At 43.0% G+C, this 18,039-nt stretch overlaps 1 protein-coding gene across 1 annotated transcript in view; it reads right to left on the bottom strand.

Annotated features, from left to right (window-relative positions):
- Window positions 1–18,039, bottom strand: part of LOC150076891 (uncharacterized) — a 37,754-nt gene that overhangs the window by 18,624 nt on the left and 1,091 nt on the right. Inside the window, exon 2 of the mRNA XM_090385717.1 lies at window positions 5,961–6,075. Within this exon, the coding sequence (XP_090241843.1) occupies window positions 5,961–6,075 (115 nt within the window). The remainder of the gene's footprint in view (window positions 1–5,960; window positions 6,076–18,039) is intronic.

Below are 18,039 nucleotides of genomic sequence, written 5' to 3'. Positions count from 1 at the left end.
CTTCTCGTTGAGGGAGCCATGTCCAATGACCAAGAAGGAGGAGTCCAAGGTCAGCGACAGCCAGAACTTAACAGTTTTCGTTGCAGTAAACGAGACCTCTGGAAGGAATTTTCTGTGATGGCGCCTGTTACTGCCCAATGTTTATTAGTTCATTGTAGCACCTGAGTCTTTCGGCTTTGGGGTTGCTGTTTAGATCCAGTTCAATTTCAAGGATTTTAGATGGAATTTTCTTCTTGATCCTGAAGACTAGACCTCGATAGATGACGTACAAATCCAGTGATAATATTCTGGCGATCACTTGAATGGCAGCTGTGGACACTGTCCGGCAAATTCTATGAGTAGACAAAAGCATGCTTCACTAGATGGAGTTAAGTTTGTCTCTCATTTTGGATTGGGCCCCCAGAGGATTTTGGTTTTGTAAAGTGTTGTTGTCTCATAACCTGAGACCTTATGCGTCCCATCTACTGGAACTGGCCCACCTTCCCGTGGTGTGGACAAGTATCTAGAAGCAGCCTTCCTGGTGATAGCTGCTTCTGGGTAGCCAAGAGGTCAGCATAACACAACAACATGACATGCATTAAACTACACGAACATTGCACTATATCACACGCTGGCCTGTTTTGCAGAGTCTGTTCAACGTACAAAGAAACGAGGTGGATTTGAACGGACGTTCTAGGAGCCGCCCTACCTATACACAAACATGTCCACATGTCCACACACATGTCTCTCATTTTGACTAGCTCCACTCTATAAAACCACGATCCGCCATATATGTTTTAATAGGCAAAAAGACCGCTCTGTAGTATAAGGACAGAGTTTTATTTGAGAGTCTCCAGTCACATCTGGAAAATCTAATGATGGCCGCTGAGAATCTTTTAGCCTTGGTCCCTAAGTACATAAGATATTAGTGGAAGCTGAGCTTGTGATCACCCCCAGGACTTTCGTCTGTGTTACGATCGGGAGTTGCTTTCCAGAGATCTTAATTTGTGGTGGGTTTCTGAGATCTAGTTGGATTTGAAGATCATCGTTTTTGTTTTATTCGGATTGATTCGTAGTTTGTTGAGCACTGTTCAGGAGCTGAGATTGGAAAGGATACAATTTGCTTTACACTCTAGGTCAAAGTGGGATGTTATAGGAACAACGATAGTGAGATCATCCGCGAAAGCCACTATTTTCCATTCATCTAAGGGTTTCGTGAGCCAGCTGTGGAGGACCATATTCCAAACAAGGGGCCCTAGGACAGAATCCTGTCGGCACCCTCGAGAGGTCGGTCTGGTTACCTGCAGGAAGTTGGATTTAACCACTATCTCACGCTCTGTGAAATAATTTCGAAAGAGTTAATATAGCTGGAGGGAGCACTGACCCTGACAGAGGCAGGCCAATGCACTGTCCCACTTTGACACTGTCTGGTGGGACAGTGCATTGTCCCACAACAGAGTGTCAAAGGCGCCCTCTTAACCAACAAAGATAGCCAGTTCATATTTGGATGTAGAATTTTCCATGTGGAGGACCAGGTCAAACAGTGCCTCCTCAGAAGAGCGCACTGGCATAAAGCTATGCTGTGCTGGGGAGAAGAAGTTTTGTTCGCAGAACAACTGCATGATTCTTAGTAAGTACCATGAGTCTTTCCAGTATTTTCCCGAGATTTTCCAGGAGGGCAATAGGTCTGAGGGAGCGGGGATCGTCAGGGAGTTTACCAGGTTTCCTGATGATCTGAAGGAGAGCTACTTTCCAAATTTTGGGAAATACTCCATCATGCAGTCATTTATTGTACAGTAATTGTAGGTATAGTGGTCTAAGCTCGAAGAAGTGCAGAATAAAAACATATTCTATTAGGTCCATCCCAGGGCATTCTTTTGGGATTGATCCTATTAATCACTGCCGACAGTTCATCAGTGGTTAAGGGGTTGGTAGTTGCCTTCGTGTCATATGTTTTGTTGGCCATTCGTATAGCTGAATGCTCTGGTAGATCCCCTGCGAAATAATCCTTAGGAAACAATTTGTCTAGTATCCGATTAATTGTGTCAGTCCAGTTCGAGGACTCTGCAGTTTGTTGTACAAATTTTTCGGTTGTAACTGCGCCAAAGATAACAGGCATGTATGTTTTCTCCCTCGCTATCTTATAAAGAAGGCCCCAGGGATTGGAATTCCCCGAGTCATTAACAAAAGTAGTCCACGTTGCTCTCTTCTTGGAAGCAATGGCTTTTATATATTCATTCTTTTTGGCAATGTCGCTACTTTGTAAACTTTGCCACTCAGAGTGGGACCAAATGCGATGGCGCTGATATAAATGTCGCGCTCGGTGGGCCTCCTTACGCTTCGTTGCTAGCTCAATACACCACCATTAGCAAACAGTGGGACGGATGCAGTTTTTTATTGCCGGAGTATGTCAACCAATTCATTAGCAGCAGATGAGTTAATGTGGTTAGGATTGCGTGAAGCAAAATCCCTGGTGATCGAATCATCAAACATCTGCCAATCGATATCCTTGATTGAGAACCTCACAAGTGCGAGCTGTCTAGGGGTCCTGGATGGATCGGCTGAGTATGTCGTCATCGGATGTGTATGTCGTCATGATCATAATCACTCTATGGTCACTGAGCGTCCAATCGGGGATTGTCGTCCAGTAAGAGATCCGGGTACTGAGGTCACTGGTCGTTACTGTGACATCGATGTTGGACTCTCCTGCAGAGCTATTATATGTGAAATATTGCTGTAGTAGATTATGAACTATAAGGTTGTGGGAAACGATGAAGTCCTCCAACAAGTGGCCTCGAACATCAGAGATTGGGCTATGCCAGAATGATGACTTAGAATTTAGATCGGAGATAATGAGAACAGATTTCCTGTGCAGGAAGTTGAGAGCAAACTCCAGATTGTTCAGTGAATCATTGAAATCGTCTGAGGGTGGGCAATAGAGTGATATCAAATAAAATGATAATGTAGAGGCTATGACTTGGATGCAAGTTGCAAACTTGTTACAGAGCCTATGTACTACCAGTATATCAAGTTCCCGATTAAGTACAACAATGTAGGACTTGGGATCTTCAGGGACTGGTTGTATTACCTTAGCAGTAACAGCATACTCCATTATTTTAGTTGAAGAACCAACTTGTACCTTTGCAAAATAGGGCTCCTGGATGGCAACAATATCGATGGAGTGTTCTTCTGCTGAAAGATGGATCTCATCAGAAACAGCTCGTGACCTTTGTCCATTAATTTGCATTATGCGAAGTTTTGCTCCAGGAGTGATTAGATTGGTAGAGTTGTGATTAGATTGGTAGAGTTGTGATTAAGTTTGGGATTGACTACTGCAGTGTTGTGACTGGGAAGACGTTGATCCGTAACTGTATTTGGATTATTAATCAGCAGTTCTTAGTCGTACCAGTTCAAGAGCCCGTTGATACTCTGGGCAGGATACATCACGAACTGGGTGGGGATGGACGCGCTTCCTTCTCTTACAGTTGATGCAGCTGGCTGCAGGTGGGAGAGCTATTGAAGAAGTGTTGAGATCTACACCCATATCCCAGTCACAAAATGTATTTTGTAACCACTGTGAAGGGACGGAATCTATGGGCCCTGCAATCCAAAAAGATCCTATCAGAGGAGAGGAGGCTGTTGTATAGACGAGGGGAGAGGCTAATGATTCTATAAACTATTATATTTAAGTCATCCGAATAATTAAATTCATCTGCAGTGCTGTGTCTTATGTCTGTTAATTGTGTGTGTGTTCTATGGTCGATTTGTCTGTTTGCTGGACGAAAAACCCCAGTTTCTGTGGAAAAAATCTTGCTATCCACGCCTGAGACCAACTAACTCAGCCACTGAGTGAAAAAAACCATCAAAGTTCCTCGCGTCATCGACGGGATTCGAACCCCAGCCTTTTCCACCCGGTGTTGGGAGGACGGTGACGATACCACTGTGCCACACTTGCAGACTGGCTAATGATACTATGTGCTGTAGAGGTGGTTTTAGTTTTGGTTTGAAATCTGAACGTGACTTCACTGTTGACTTCCTCCGTGGTGTATCCAGAGTCAGCCAGGTTCTTATAGAAGCTGTCCTCAAGAATCTCATTATTGGTATAGTCAAGTGGGGTGTCATATATCAGTATTGACGGGATCGACCTCTTAGGTGGGGCAGCCACAACGCTGGCAGTGAAGAGAGAACCACTGGAGGAGATGTGATTAAGGTCCTCCATTGTGGTGGTCTCCAGAACAACACCCCTGTTTCTGATGGGTCTCAGAGATTTTACTTTGATGCTCCTGGAATCCGTCTGAGTTCATTGGCAACCAGGTCCTTTACCTCACCACTAGTCCAAATTCTCACTGGCCCGGAGCAGAAGGACATGCTGCGACCTCTTATCAGAAGTGAGAGGCAGTGATGCCATCAGCCCACCATCCTTCGTGGGCACCTGCAGCCTGAATTTGACTACTCCCGCATATGAGAGGGAGGAAGTTGCAACTGGCGTCGGAGTAAAGCTCCCTAGATGTAGGTTAAGATCCTGGGATGACGAGAGCTTGGAAAACGCGACAACTTTTTCAAGAACATTCGTTTTGGACTTTAATTCATCATTAATTGCACGGAGTTTTCCGTTTTCAATGACTAATTCTGTAGTTATTGATTGCAGAATGGTCCAGAGTACTTGGACATAGTTACCTGCAATTTTAGTAAATTGGTTAGCATCAGAGTTCAAGAAGGAGACCAAGTTGCTGCGCCGCTTCGAAACGTATTGATGTAATGACAGGGGCCCCAAGGGGCTCTGGGGCTTAATTAGACCTCATGGAAGATGGGAAGCCAAGTCGGTCCGAGAATTTTAAGTCCGCACCAATCGTCTGGTCTAGGACCGATGGAGGTAGCGATGGAATTACAGATTTGCGGTCCTCAAGGGAGACTGAGGAGGAGGAGGAGTAGGCAGGCAGTGGACCGGCTGCTCCAGCATTGCCAGCAGGCCCAGATTCAGTGGTTTCTGAGTCCCCAGGGATCTCTTCTTGTGACTGAATGTCACTGCACGGTTGAGCATGTTTTGCTTCTTTTCTCTCTCTCTCTCTCTCTCTCTCTCTCTCTCTCTCTCTCTCTCTCTCTCTCTCTCTTGATTGCTGTCTACCCTTCTTCTTTTTCTTTTTAAATGTCGATAAGTTGTCTGAGGGATTAGTGTGGTATGGGGCTGTGATTCACCTCAGGTTCGTCGTCGCCGGTATTACTGGTACTCTCGACCGCACTCATCTTGTAAAACTATGGTTTCAATATTCGAAATGTAATGCTATGTGAGTGGAAGATTTCACTAAGCTGTTTGCTTCTTAGCTTACTCTCTAGGGGGCGCTCGGTCACCCTAGCACGTACGCTATTTTAGATTTTTAAAACGAAATGCACAAGGCATAATCCTTATGGGTTTTCACTAAAGTAGTACAGTTGATCCTGTTGTCCTTGGTTGAGGTATTAGCTTCAGGTAGTTAAATCTCCCTTGGGGATTTCTCAGACCAGGAGCTGTTACTCGCAGATGACGTTTGCCCAAAAGAATGTGCTTGGAATCGCCAACCCTGCACTTGTCCCAGTTACGATTACTCTAGTATGGATATATGAATGATAAATTAAAATTGCAAAATACTAAATACCTGTTCATTTCTTGTAACTAGAAAGCAGATGATCACTTCAGCCATCTTCTTCGGTATCCATTAATAAGAAACATTGCAAGAAACTTTGAAAAATCCAAATATAAGATAACTTTTCGTGGAGCACAAATCAAGCATACAACACTGAACTCAGGCATGCACTATAATCACGTAAAGGAGCAAAACGCTATACACTTCATAACTTATAAGGATTATAAACTTAATAAAATTAAATTGAGGTATGCCACCAGCCCCTGTTAAATTCTGATAACAAAAAACAGTATTATTACAAAATAGCAGTATAATTATATCATAGCAGACTAACTAAACGAAAAATATTTAGTAACTTACCTCTTTTAATAAAGAGGATGGTTAACATGTAGGTACAAATTTCTATAACAACAACGGAAGAGTTCTGCTCCCACAAGACAAAAGGATTGTTAAACGTCACGAACCATTTTAAGAACTGAAAATATAATAATAACATATGACAATAATCTACTTTCGATATTATAAAATAATTCAAACATTTCTTCTTTCCAAAAATTTATAATGCATTTCTACAGATTGTCTAAATATTCAACTGTTTAAAATTACATTTTTTTCCACCATTTGAAGCATAATACATAAATAAATATTAGAGAAATAAAGATTAAGGTGGCATTACATTCACAAGAACCCTCTTGTGCAGGAATGGACTCGTCTGTGACGATTGGTAAAAACTGAAAGTCGGGTTGTGCAACTTCTAGTTCGCACGAATTGTGAGAGGTTTTTGAATGCTTGTGAGGAAAAATTAGTCGGTTCTGAGATTTTTCTGACTAATAGCCAACTAGACACCACAACACACAACTAGACTGGTGTTAAGGAAAGTAGAAATAAATGCCAACTACCAAAACGTTACAAGGTCTGTACACAGGGGCTACCCGCAGGGGTCTCTCTTGGGGCCACTCTTTTTAAACATGGTCCTCGACGAGCTCCTGAACCTGGACCTGGGGCTGGGCGGGGCTCAGGCCTTTGCGGACGACCTTATTATTGCCATTGAGGCTGACTCAAGAGCCCAACTGGAAACCGTAGCAAACCAAGCTCTACAGAACTACAACCCTGGGCTACAAGAAACCAGTTAAAAATTTCACCGACGAAAACCACATCTATTCTACTAAAAGGAACCCTGCAAATATCGCGTCCACCCCAAATTAAAATAGAAGGTGTGACCATTAAACTTTCCAACCAAATGAAATATCTACGAGTTATCCTAGACAAAAACTTATCCTTTCAACCTCACCTTTTCTTTTTTTTAATCCCAAAAAATTGGGTTTAAAAAAAAACAACACTAATGTTGTATTACAAGGCAACCTTCATCCCTGCGATAACTTATGCTGCGGCAGGGTGGTACAGCAAAACGACGCTTGCAGTCAATAGGAGAAACCTGGATATGATACAAAGGACCATTTTATTAACAACCACACGAGTATGCAGAACGGTAAGCACACCAACGTTGCAGGTGCTTGTTGGAGCGCTTCCCCTCGATTTGGGGGCTGTAAAAGCTGGCTTGCTCTTTTTACACACCAGGGAGGCTGCCACCTTCCAGGATTTCATAATTGACCCAACGAATAGTACAAAAACAGAAAAGGTCCGATTACAGGCCTACCTACTCCGGGAGAGGCAACAAAGATGGACCGATATAACAAAAGGAGAAATCGCACGAAAATTCCTCCTCGACCTCAGCAAAATATACCCAAGAAATCGGCCTGGTACTTTCCGGGGAAGCACTTGACTTCGCTGCATACTGGTCATAGCCCCTTTAAGGAGAAGCTGCTCAGGTTCGGCCTTGTTCAGGACCCCAACTGCAAGTGTGGGGAGGTCGAGAACTGGAACCACTTGGTCTACGACTGCCCAGAATACGAAGATCTCAGAGGCATCCTGATCACAAAGATACACTATCTTCCGAAAGGACTGGAATCCCACTTCATTGACACAGAAGAGGAATACAGAGCACTTTCTCAATATGCGCGGGACCTCCTCGAGAGGAGAAAACTGCTAATTACCATAAATCGTGTCTGACGAAAGACCACCACAAGTTAAACTGTAAAAGACCATAAAATACCACCCAATGGAGTTACTACAGAGAAAATCCCTGAGAAAAGAAAGTGTCACCACAAATGGTGCCACAAGTCTAGCTCGTGGCATCGACGCAGGAGAATTTCCAGCTAACCACACAAGCCAAATATTCCAGGCACTATGAGCTGGTCATCAGCTCGTACACGCTATGGCAGTCGACGGCTGTTACAGGTACCCATGCTGAACTGGTGACGATTGTTCTGGGACATATGAAGTATATATCCAGGCAGGAAGTAGTAGTATACACTGAAAGGACAGAATTCATGGGATACCTGGTTCCTGGGCAACGCCACGTTGTAACCCCTCTCGCTAGTGGACGACCCAGCGCTTGGCAGGTATATAAGTACACTGCATTCACGGAGATGGTATTCGGAGTCAGTAATCGTCGTGAGTTAACCGACTTTGAAAGAGGAATGTAATGCATTTGTAAATGTCGAACTCAATTGCCATTTCTCAACTCACCGATCCAGTTTTCCTATATCTTGTTGCAGTAGCACACACGGATGATTATGGTTAACCACTCTGCCAACCTTTGTGTCATCTGCAAACTTAGATATCAGCCCTGATATACCTTCATCAATATCATCGATAAATACTGGAAACAAAAATGAACCCAGCACTGAATCCTCAGGAAGTCCGCTGATAATATTAGTCCACGAAGATCAGGGCCCATTGATAACTACGCTTTGTCTTCTTCCATTCCACCTAACCATCCCTTTATCCATAAGTTACATGTCCATAACGCCGTATAGCTCTAAATTTGTACAGCAGTCTACCATGTGCACGAGTATCAAAAGCCTCCCTGAAATCCAAGTAACCTATCAGATTGGTTAGACAAGACATCCCCATCTCCCTTGACAAATCCAGGCTTAATTGCAGTATGATTGCATTCCTGTTGAGATGGTCCTACATTACTTTAACCAGTGACTCCAGTATTTTCCCTGTAACAGACGTTAAGCTAGCAGGTCTGTAATTTCTGTAATTACTGACATCGCCCTTTGATCACCCTTTATTAATTTCGGATATATTCGTACTTCTCCAGTCCATAGAGACCTCCTCTGAATTAATGGATGCTCTTGTAATTATGTCTAAAGGTTTGCTTACCTCCTTTGCTGTCTCCCTTAATATAACTGGCTAGATGACATCCGCCTCAAGGTGCCTTTTCTATCCATCCATAATAATTTCTCCTCAACTTTCCTTTCAGTTGTCACAAAGTCATTTAGCTACTCGTTAAAGATTTTTCCCAGGAAAAACATTTCTATATACGCCTGATAACGACTAACTCAGTCACGGAGTGAATAGCATCAATGTAAGAATCACTTTCACCTCTTCCTGTGGTTCTAGTTAAACTATTTGTCCGTGTATCCTCCCCAAGCTGGCAGGTTTTTCAACCTACTTATCATTGTCTCGACAGCAACAGCAAATATTCTTGCATCCTTTCTATTTAAGTGTATCCCATCCCTAGAAATAGTCTCTCCTGTTAACATGCACAGACCACGCTGTAAAAAATTCTACACCATGAGCCTTGCACATTCTCTCCAGGGCCGAATTGATTCACAAGGTTCTCCACATATACTGCCTGCTATCGCGTCTGGGCAGAATTGCAGATACTTTCAAATTTAATCCTAACTCGAGACTTTTTGCCAACGTTGCCCTGTAATTGTTAAAATTCCTCAGTTCTGGGGCATCAGCGAAGAGATTTGATTGAGGCGTTTAAGGTTTTAAATGGATTAAGTAAACTCAATGTTCATGGCATTCTTCCTCTTGCTGAGAATTCATCTGGTCTGTAGATGTGAGTAGAATTCTTCTGGAAGTTAACTGTCTTATGTAGATGCTTAAATTACTTACTTCTGATTTTTTTAAGATGCTAGTTGGAGTTTTATAGCTGGACTTTGTTAATCGATATTCAATCTGATTGCTTGGATCGTTAATCAGTTATGTAAATTGTAGCTGAGGTGTCCCTTTCTAACAAGGACATCCATTGCTAGGTTTATATCCATTAAGATGTTAATATCCACTGCACGAAATTCCATCCTTGAAGAAAATTTTGAAAGTGTGCAACAGTTTAACCATATTTGTATTTTAAATTTAATCTCATACATTGTAATTCGAAGTTCAACCACAATTGCAATGTCTGGCTACTCACGTTAACACTAGATAACGAATAAATTAGCTGAGATCAATTTTGCAATGAAGAAATAATTCCACTACTCGTATTACTGAATCAGTTACCTGAATGGGCCCATCCCAAGGATCGGGGATCACTCTCGCTTCATCCATAATATCCAATGGCGAATTAAATACAGGAGTTACACCAGTTCCCTCGATACACAAAGAAGAGAAGATAATCGTATTGGCAGTAGACAGCGTTTATTATTACGTCTCTTTCGTCACCTCTAGCCATGGTGTTACTTTCCCAAAAGATATGTATTGTGTAAAGACAAGTTTTTCAATTAAGCAACAAAATGTTATCTATTGGGGCACCTTCAAAGATGATTGTGAAAATTGAAGGTGACATTGCTTAAGGATAAACTGTTCTGGAAGTAAAGAATAAGGATGTTATTTATAAATTCAAAATTATTGTTGTCTCTGTGAAGGGGTTACTTTCTTTTACGACATGAAATACACCGATAAACGAATTGCAGCTTTTCCTTCAAAAAGAGTCCTAGCGATATTACGTGTGCTATTGAGGAAGAATTATGAAATTGGACACATTTGGTTTCCCAATTAAAGCATCTCTTTCCTTGTGGAAAGATCAAAGCAGCCAAATGCACTGTGTTTCAATGTTATCAACGGCTATACAGTACAGGATAGCCGTTTGACTGCGTGCATGTGTTAATTGGAATCAGTATGAATCGCCATATTGATTCCGATTAACAAAAGAGGGTTAACACGAGGATTCAATATATTCTGTCTGTAATTGCGTCTATTTTTCAGTCGGTTTGCTGTTTTCGGGTGTTTCGGATGAAACGCCCGAAATGGTAGTAGGTGCAAGACGTGCTGGACAAAACATCTCCGAAACGGCAGTTCTCCTGAACAATAGAAGTAGCATTGTCCAGAAATTTTTATTCACATATAATCTAAATCTGCATAACTCACCCAACCAATCGTATACCTTTTGAAATATCCTCTGAGAATTAAACTTTGATTTAACCATTTCAACGCCTGCCATTTCCCCATTTCCTCGAAGATTTCTGATTGGACCATGTATATTGACTACACAAACAATGACTACCAAGCAATCACCTTTAAGGTATCTCTCCTTTCAACTACTTCAACTGGTCGGCCTCGTCCACCTCCACGAAATCTTAATAGATTTTCTACAAACACCGTAAAATGGTCTTTATTTATGTGTTGAATTCACTAGGATTTTAATGCTAACATTCGTTGCTCTTTGAACCAGCTCAATGCCTCTGAATATGCATTTTATGTACAGGCTGCCTTACGTAGTTCTACAGAACGCTCTGCTAAGAAGGAAATTGTCAAGCATACCACAGTTCCGTGGTGAACAGATGAACTTTCCACTCTGCGCAAAAAAGTACATATTTTAGATATTTTTTAGTCTGGTCACCAGAGTAAAAAATATCTATAAAGACAAGCACACATAAAAACAATTGCAAAACCCTGTGGTCAACGATGACGCATAAACCAGTAACTGGAATGATTCAGTTAATGCCAACCAGGATCGCCTACTTCCCCTACACGATGTCACCACAGAAACTGCAGAGCAATTATCTATTAGGAACTGCAACTAAATCTACCACTCCTCAAATGAAACGGATCTCTTCACTCTTTCTAGATTAAAGCTGGCAATTAGCAAAATAAATATCTATAAATGTCGAGGTTTAGATCTCGGAGAAAGAGCTGTAATTCTCAAATTTGCTTAAATCTTTACAGAAATACTTTTAACTATGTTTTTACTAACCTCTGGAAGGTAGCTTTGATCAAAATTATTCACAAGCCTGGCAAAAAATAAATCTGATCCAGAAAAATACAGACCCATCTCTCTCTTTTAGCGAACTTTGACAAACTATTTGAAAGACTGTTTTGCTGGATGAAAAAACCCCAGTTTCAGGGAAAAAACTTTGCTATCAACACCTGAGACCCACTAATTCAGTCAGAGAGTGAAAAAAGTCCATGATGTTCCTCCCGTCATCGATGTGATTCAAACCCGGATGTTTTCCACCCTCTGGGGGGAAGACGGTGACAATGCCATTGTGCTACTCGCCCAGACAAGATAAACGATAAGCAAATATCTTTTTAACCTAAATTAAGAACTGAAAATATAACGATAACATGGTATAACAATAATCTACTATCCATATTATAAAAAAATACGTTAACAAGAATCCTCTTGTGCAGGAATGGACTCGTCTGTGACGATTGGGGAAAGATGAAAGTCGGGTTGTGTAACTTCTAGTTTGCACAAATGGCAATAAGTTTTTCAGTGTTTGTGAGGAAGAATTAGTCGGTTCTGAGTTATTTTTAAGAACGTGTAATAATTGTGAGGCAATATATGCAGGTACCAGTATCTCCACGATAGCCAACGTGGATAAATAGTCGCTTGTTGTGCTACCACGTGTCTACTGTGATTGCATCAATAGCGGTTGAACAACCAACCAAGGTCACACGTGTGTGTCCGACCTTGTAATCAACCGTCGTGTGTGTTTTCTCTGGAACAGAGCAGCTGTAAGAAATAAATCTTACAAATATAAGGGAGTTAGAGTTTATGGGAAGATTTTTGAGATTAAGGAATATATTATTCTTTGATATGGAAAGGGAATTTTAGACATTTAAGAAATGCATATATGGAAAGAATACTGGATTTAGAAATAAGGGAGTTTATAAGTGTAAACTGAATAGCAGTCAAATGGAAGAGAAGTAACGAGTACTGTAAATAAATAAATAAATCTTTATTGTGAAGTAGAGTTACAGCACAATATCCCATCACGGCGACGAGCGCCAGGGGTTCACATATAGCAGTTAGGGAAAAGATAAGTACAGCGAACAAATACAAAATGCTACAAAATACAGTTTACAAATTCAAAAGGCTACAAAATACCGCGAACAAATTCAAAATACAGCGAACAAATACAAAAGGCTACAAAATACCGATCACAAATGCAAAAGCAATACAAATACAGCATAAAAACGCAGAGCTAGACATAAATACAGAAATAAATACAAATTGGCCATATATCAGGGTTCAAGGGCTTTAATAAAGTTCTGTCTGTCCTTCTTCTTACTTATTATGCTGTCGATGTCAGCGTCCACACGGTTGAGGGCAGCGAGCATCTGCTTGGGAAGAAATCTTTCGGTGAGTACAAGCCTGTTGTGGTGAGCCACGAGTGCTGGTACCGACCTTAGGCTTGGCTGTGGAATCCTCCAAGAGCAAGCGTTCCAAATATTTGGAGATGATATCTGGCCTGTGATGAGTTTGGCTGTGAAGACCAGCCTCTTTTCCACGATCAGGAACTTCAACCTCGGGATGTCGAGTGCTTGTGCCATCATGGTGGTTGTGGTAGCAGGAGGTAGATGAAGCTTGTTATTCGCCCATTTCAGTAACCAGTATTCAGCGGTGTATACCCGCTTGAGGTTTGTAGGTGCAGCAGAGGCCCATATTTCTGCACCATAGAGAATGGCGGGGTAAACGGTGGAGGTGATGAACCTTTTGACAGTGACAGGATGTCGGACATGTAGCAGCTGCTGCTTTGAGATCCACCGTAAACGAGAGAATTTGGTACTGATTTTGTTGATCTGGTTGACAAAGGACATCTTTTGGTCAAACAGAACGCCAAGATCTGTGTGCGAGGGTACGTTTGGTATTCGTACCCCTGCGAGTGAAACGTTGAGTACTGTCGGCATGGATTTAAGGGAGAATATAACCTGGGCAGACTTCACTGGGTTGATTTTTAGATTGAAGTTTGCCAGGTACAATTCTAGATCCTTAAGTTGGAAATTGATCTTGTTGCTGAGCTGAACGGGATTGTCGCCAGGGTTAATTTGAGTCAGCAGTTTGAGGTCATCGGCATAGCATAGGAGACCATTCGTTGAGGCAATAATGGGCACAATGATAGCTGTGAACAGGACACCGGATAGGACACCCCCCTGCGGTACTCCAGCAGTAATGTCGCAGGATAGGGTGTGTTGTTGCCGATGGAGAATAAGTATTCTGTGACAGAGAAGAGATTCCAAAAAGCACAGCATATCACCTCGAATGTGAAATTTCTCCTTAAGTAGGAGGAGCAAGGCCGGGATCGACACGGCATCAACGGCTGCGCTTATGTCAAGATATGTGGTTGCTAGCTCAGCTCTTTGTTCGAATGCTGAGAGGATGCGTTCTGTGGTGGCTGCCAAGTTAGTGACTGATGATTTTCCTGCGATGGCATAGTGGATTTCGGATGGTTTCGTCTGGAGGATTTGGTGAGTGATTGTGGGTAGCAAAGCCTTTTCAAGAGTTTTTAGCAGACAAGAAGCAACTGATATGGGTCTGAACTGATTGACGTTTGTGGAAAATTTGTTTTTAGGGATGGGGCACACTCTGTACTTATTCCACTGGGGTGGGAAATAATGCTCAGTGAGGCATCTGTTGTAGATCGAGAGAAGAGGGTCTATGATGAATGCGCTCAAGCATTTGATCATAAATTGCGGAATTCCATCCTCCCCAACAGTGGCTGTTGTGGGAAGGGAATTGATGGCACGTATGAGCTCCTTTTTCGTGATCTGGATAGTCCCTAGGACATCTGAAGGGTTTTCATAGTCAGACTGGACAACTGTGGATGGGACTGTGGTTGTATTTGAAAACCTGGCGATGTATTTTAGCCATTCTTGAGGATCAGGCATATGATTGGATCCACCATGTGGGGCAGCATAGAATGGCTTTCCTTTCCTCAGAGTGCGGTTAAGATTTACTTGGATTGCAGCAGCTTTCTTTCGATTAAAGTGGGCCCTGGCGCGGGAAAAGGCTATTCTGTCTTGACTGCCATTCGTAAGTTTCCATTTCTTATGTAGGCCTTGTTTCATTTTGAAGCTGTTGTTGAGGTCAGCAGTCCACCACGCTCTGGAACGGGGAGTTACTGTTACTCGTTTGGTGGCAGCATAGTCGGTGACGGATTTAATCCAGTTAGACAAGAGTGTCACTGCGAGGCTGAGGTCGCAGTCGATGAGGACATCCCAAGGAATGCAGGATGCTGCTTCTACACAGAGTTGAGGATTGAGGTATTTAGGTGCTGAAACATATTTGATTATTTTGTTGTCAGGGATGTTGAAATTGGCACCTGCAATGACCACGTCAAAACTATAGGCTGGTGATCCGACAGGAAGAATGCGATGGGATCATCCTCAGCTGTGCACGGTGTTGAAGCAAAAGCGAGATCCAGTAGGTTCAATCCCCTGGTGGGGTTCTCATTGACCCGTGTCATGTCAATGGATTTGAAGAACTCACAGAGCCTGATAAAGAGGTGATGGCGGTTTGGAGGCAGGTTAAAATCACCACAAACGAGGCGTTGTGCAGACGGACGAAGATGGTTTAAGAGCCAGTTCCCTAGATCTTCAATAATTTCAATTGTAGGCCCTGGAGGAATATACACAGATGCGATATCAATGTGGCTGGAGTGGAAGCGTAGCGAGACTATAATCGCTTCGAAGGCTTGAGTTGTAGTTGAGGTAGAATTCTCATATGAGAATAGGGAGGTGTTGTACAGTATGGCTACTCCACCGCCTCTAGATTGCTCCCTGGAGGCAGACAGCATATGGTAACCAGCAATAGCTGAGCAGAAGAGTGTGTCTTGATTAGGTTGAAGCCACGTTTCTGCGAGGCAGACCACGTCAGCGACCTGGGAGAGGAAGATCTGTTCTGCAGAGTCTAGTTTGTTCCTAATGGACCTGATATTTTGGAAGTACACCCTGATGACAGGTTTTCGACGAACTTCCGTCCTGATTGGAGGTGTCCTGAGTTGGCATGTTCGCGAGCGAATGGCACGACTTCCTATCGACAAATGGACTGGTATTTTATGGGGACCATCACATAGGGGACTCAGGATACTCTTATTATGGCGGAGTGGTGCTTTGACTGTGGCGCTTGGCAGAGCAGTTGTATGAAAGGAGGACTGCTGAGATCTTTGGAGGTTGTCCCGGAATGAGTCCAGTCAGCTGTGGGTGGTGATGTTGCAGACTTGGTTTTGGTGCAGAGGTGGAGGTTGGGGAAGGTGACTGGTTCTCCTATTATAGAAGGGTCGAATAATGGTGCCAATAGGCCAGATAGATTCGGTTCCAACTAAATTGAACAGGTCTTGTGCGCATTCAACCCTGAACGATGCGCAGCGGGGGTTCCTGGTGTGAAGTTGCTGCACCTTTAGTCGAAGGTTTAGTTGATCTCGCAGAACCTCGGCAACATGATTTGCTGTGGTATTTGGGGCTAATCGAGATATGAAAAGTCCACTAGAGGGTCTGGACTTCTGCCGTCTGGGAGGTGTGTGGGAAGGCTGCAGTTTGGAGTTGGTCGATGTGCCAATTCGAAGCCATTCACGTGAAGCTATACTTGCTCGTTGGCTCACTCTGAAGTTCATACGTGTACTATCCTCTGGTTGCATAGGATAGGATGGATTTGCATTGGGGTGAACTGGGAGTGGAAATTGTAGTGTGGAAGAATCCGCTGGCTCGAATATTGTATTCGCTCCGACACTGAGTCCCAGGCCTTGTGAAGATGAGCAGTGCGAGTGAGGTATGACGGGACAGGCATTGAGAGAAGTTGGGTGTGAAGGTGGAAATGATGACTTTTGCCTCATTGGCATAGAGGTAGAGAATTCGTTATTGCAGGTAAGAGAGTTTCTATATGCGGTGCCGTTGACCGTTGGTGGAGCCTGCTTCTGTAATTGTGGAATCCTCTCTTTCGTTGAGTGGTGATTAACATCAGTTGCCCCTTTCAGCTTCAACTTGAGAGTACGTGAATGTTGGGCTTTTGTGGGTGGTTTTTGCCCTTTCACATCTGTTTTTGGAAGCTGGCTGGAGCGAGGAGATGGCGCTCGAGGATGTCCAGTGTTTGGCCGTTTTTCAGATTGTTTCCTACCAGGAGCTTCTGATGGAGGACTGGGGATTGATTTTTTGCTGCATTCGGGGCAGACTGATACCGTAATGGCCTTTGGGTAATTTTTATATAATCTACTAAGATCGTTTGAGTTCAGAAGGTTAATGAGTTTGCTCGGATCTGCTAGCTTACTCAGTTCGATCTTATTATAGATATCAAGGAGTATAAATTTCATCTCTTTGTTTTCTTTGTGTAGCACTGTGATGTCGTCTTGTAGCTCTGCCAGTTGTGCTTTTGAGATTTCATTTCCATGATCTATTTTTTCTATTGCTTCTGATGAGGGTGTCCTGAAGTTTAATATTTCTTTTTCAAGCTGGTTAATTCGGGAGATCAACCGCTCGGTACTCTCAACAACTGCGTCCGTGGTTGCTGAGCATGACACACTGGGTTCAGGTATCCTCAGTTCTAGACGTTCATCAGGTTTCGCACCTGTGGTGTCGGTTCTCTGTTGCCCTGAGTCCTTTAACCGTGTAAACTCAGCAGAAAGTTGAGAGATTGCGGTCTGAATTTCGTTTACAGAATTACTTAGCTGAATAAAATCACGGCGGGATACGCACTCCGGATCAGTTTGTAAATTAGATGAAGTGTCATCAATATTCCTCGAGTCATTTTCTGCTTGTTTGCAAAGTTGACATTTCCAACAATTTTTAATTTTCTTTGCGAGTCTTTTCAGGTCAGCGTATGGGCTACAGGGCCCACAGAGGCGAACGGCTTTGCACGAAGTGCACACGAGGACATAGTCAACTTGATGACCACACCCTGTGAAAGTAGTAGGTTCGCTCATGTCTGCAGAAACCATAGGTATTTGCTATTTAAAGGATTAGCAGCGTCCTTGAAGACAACGAAAAACTGAAAGGCAAATACAGAATACGTGGAAAGTCGCTGAAGGCACCGTGAGTGAGTGAGGAGTGGGTCAATGTGCCCTGAGGCGTAAATTCAAGAAATGTTACGGACAAGCTTAGTGTCGGCAGCTCGTGCAGGCAGGGAGTTCAGTATGTCGTCATACAATCCGGAAAAGCAACGGACAATTGTCTTTATCACTGAGACCAAAATAATATTCAAAATTCAAAATTAACCTGAATCGAATTAAGAGCTGCATCTAGTTATAGGTGTAAGTGCACTTTACTGTCACAGAAAGTTAGGGCTTTCTTTCAGCCTGGGTTTAGCATTGATGGGGGCACCCTCCCCAGTCAAGTGCAAGGTATTTAACGTGGCAGCCACGAGATA

Source organism: Mastigoproctus giganteus, chromosome 12 (assembly GCF_048544385.1).
Source record: "Mastigoproctus giganteus isolate SK-2022 chromosome 12, ASM4854438v1, whole genome shotgun sequence".
Lineage (NCBI taxonomy): Eukaryota > Metazoa > Arthropoda > Arachnida > Uropygi > Thelyphonidae > Mastigoproctus > Mastigoproctus giganteus.
This window is presented reverse-complemented; position numbering and strand designations above follow the sequence as displayed.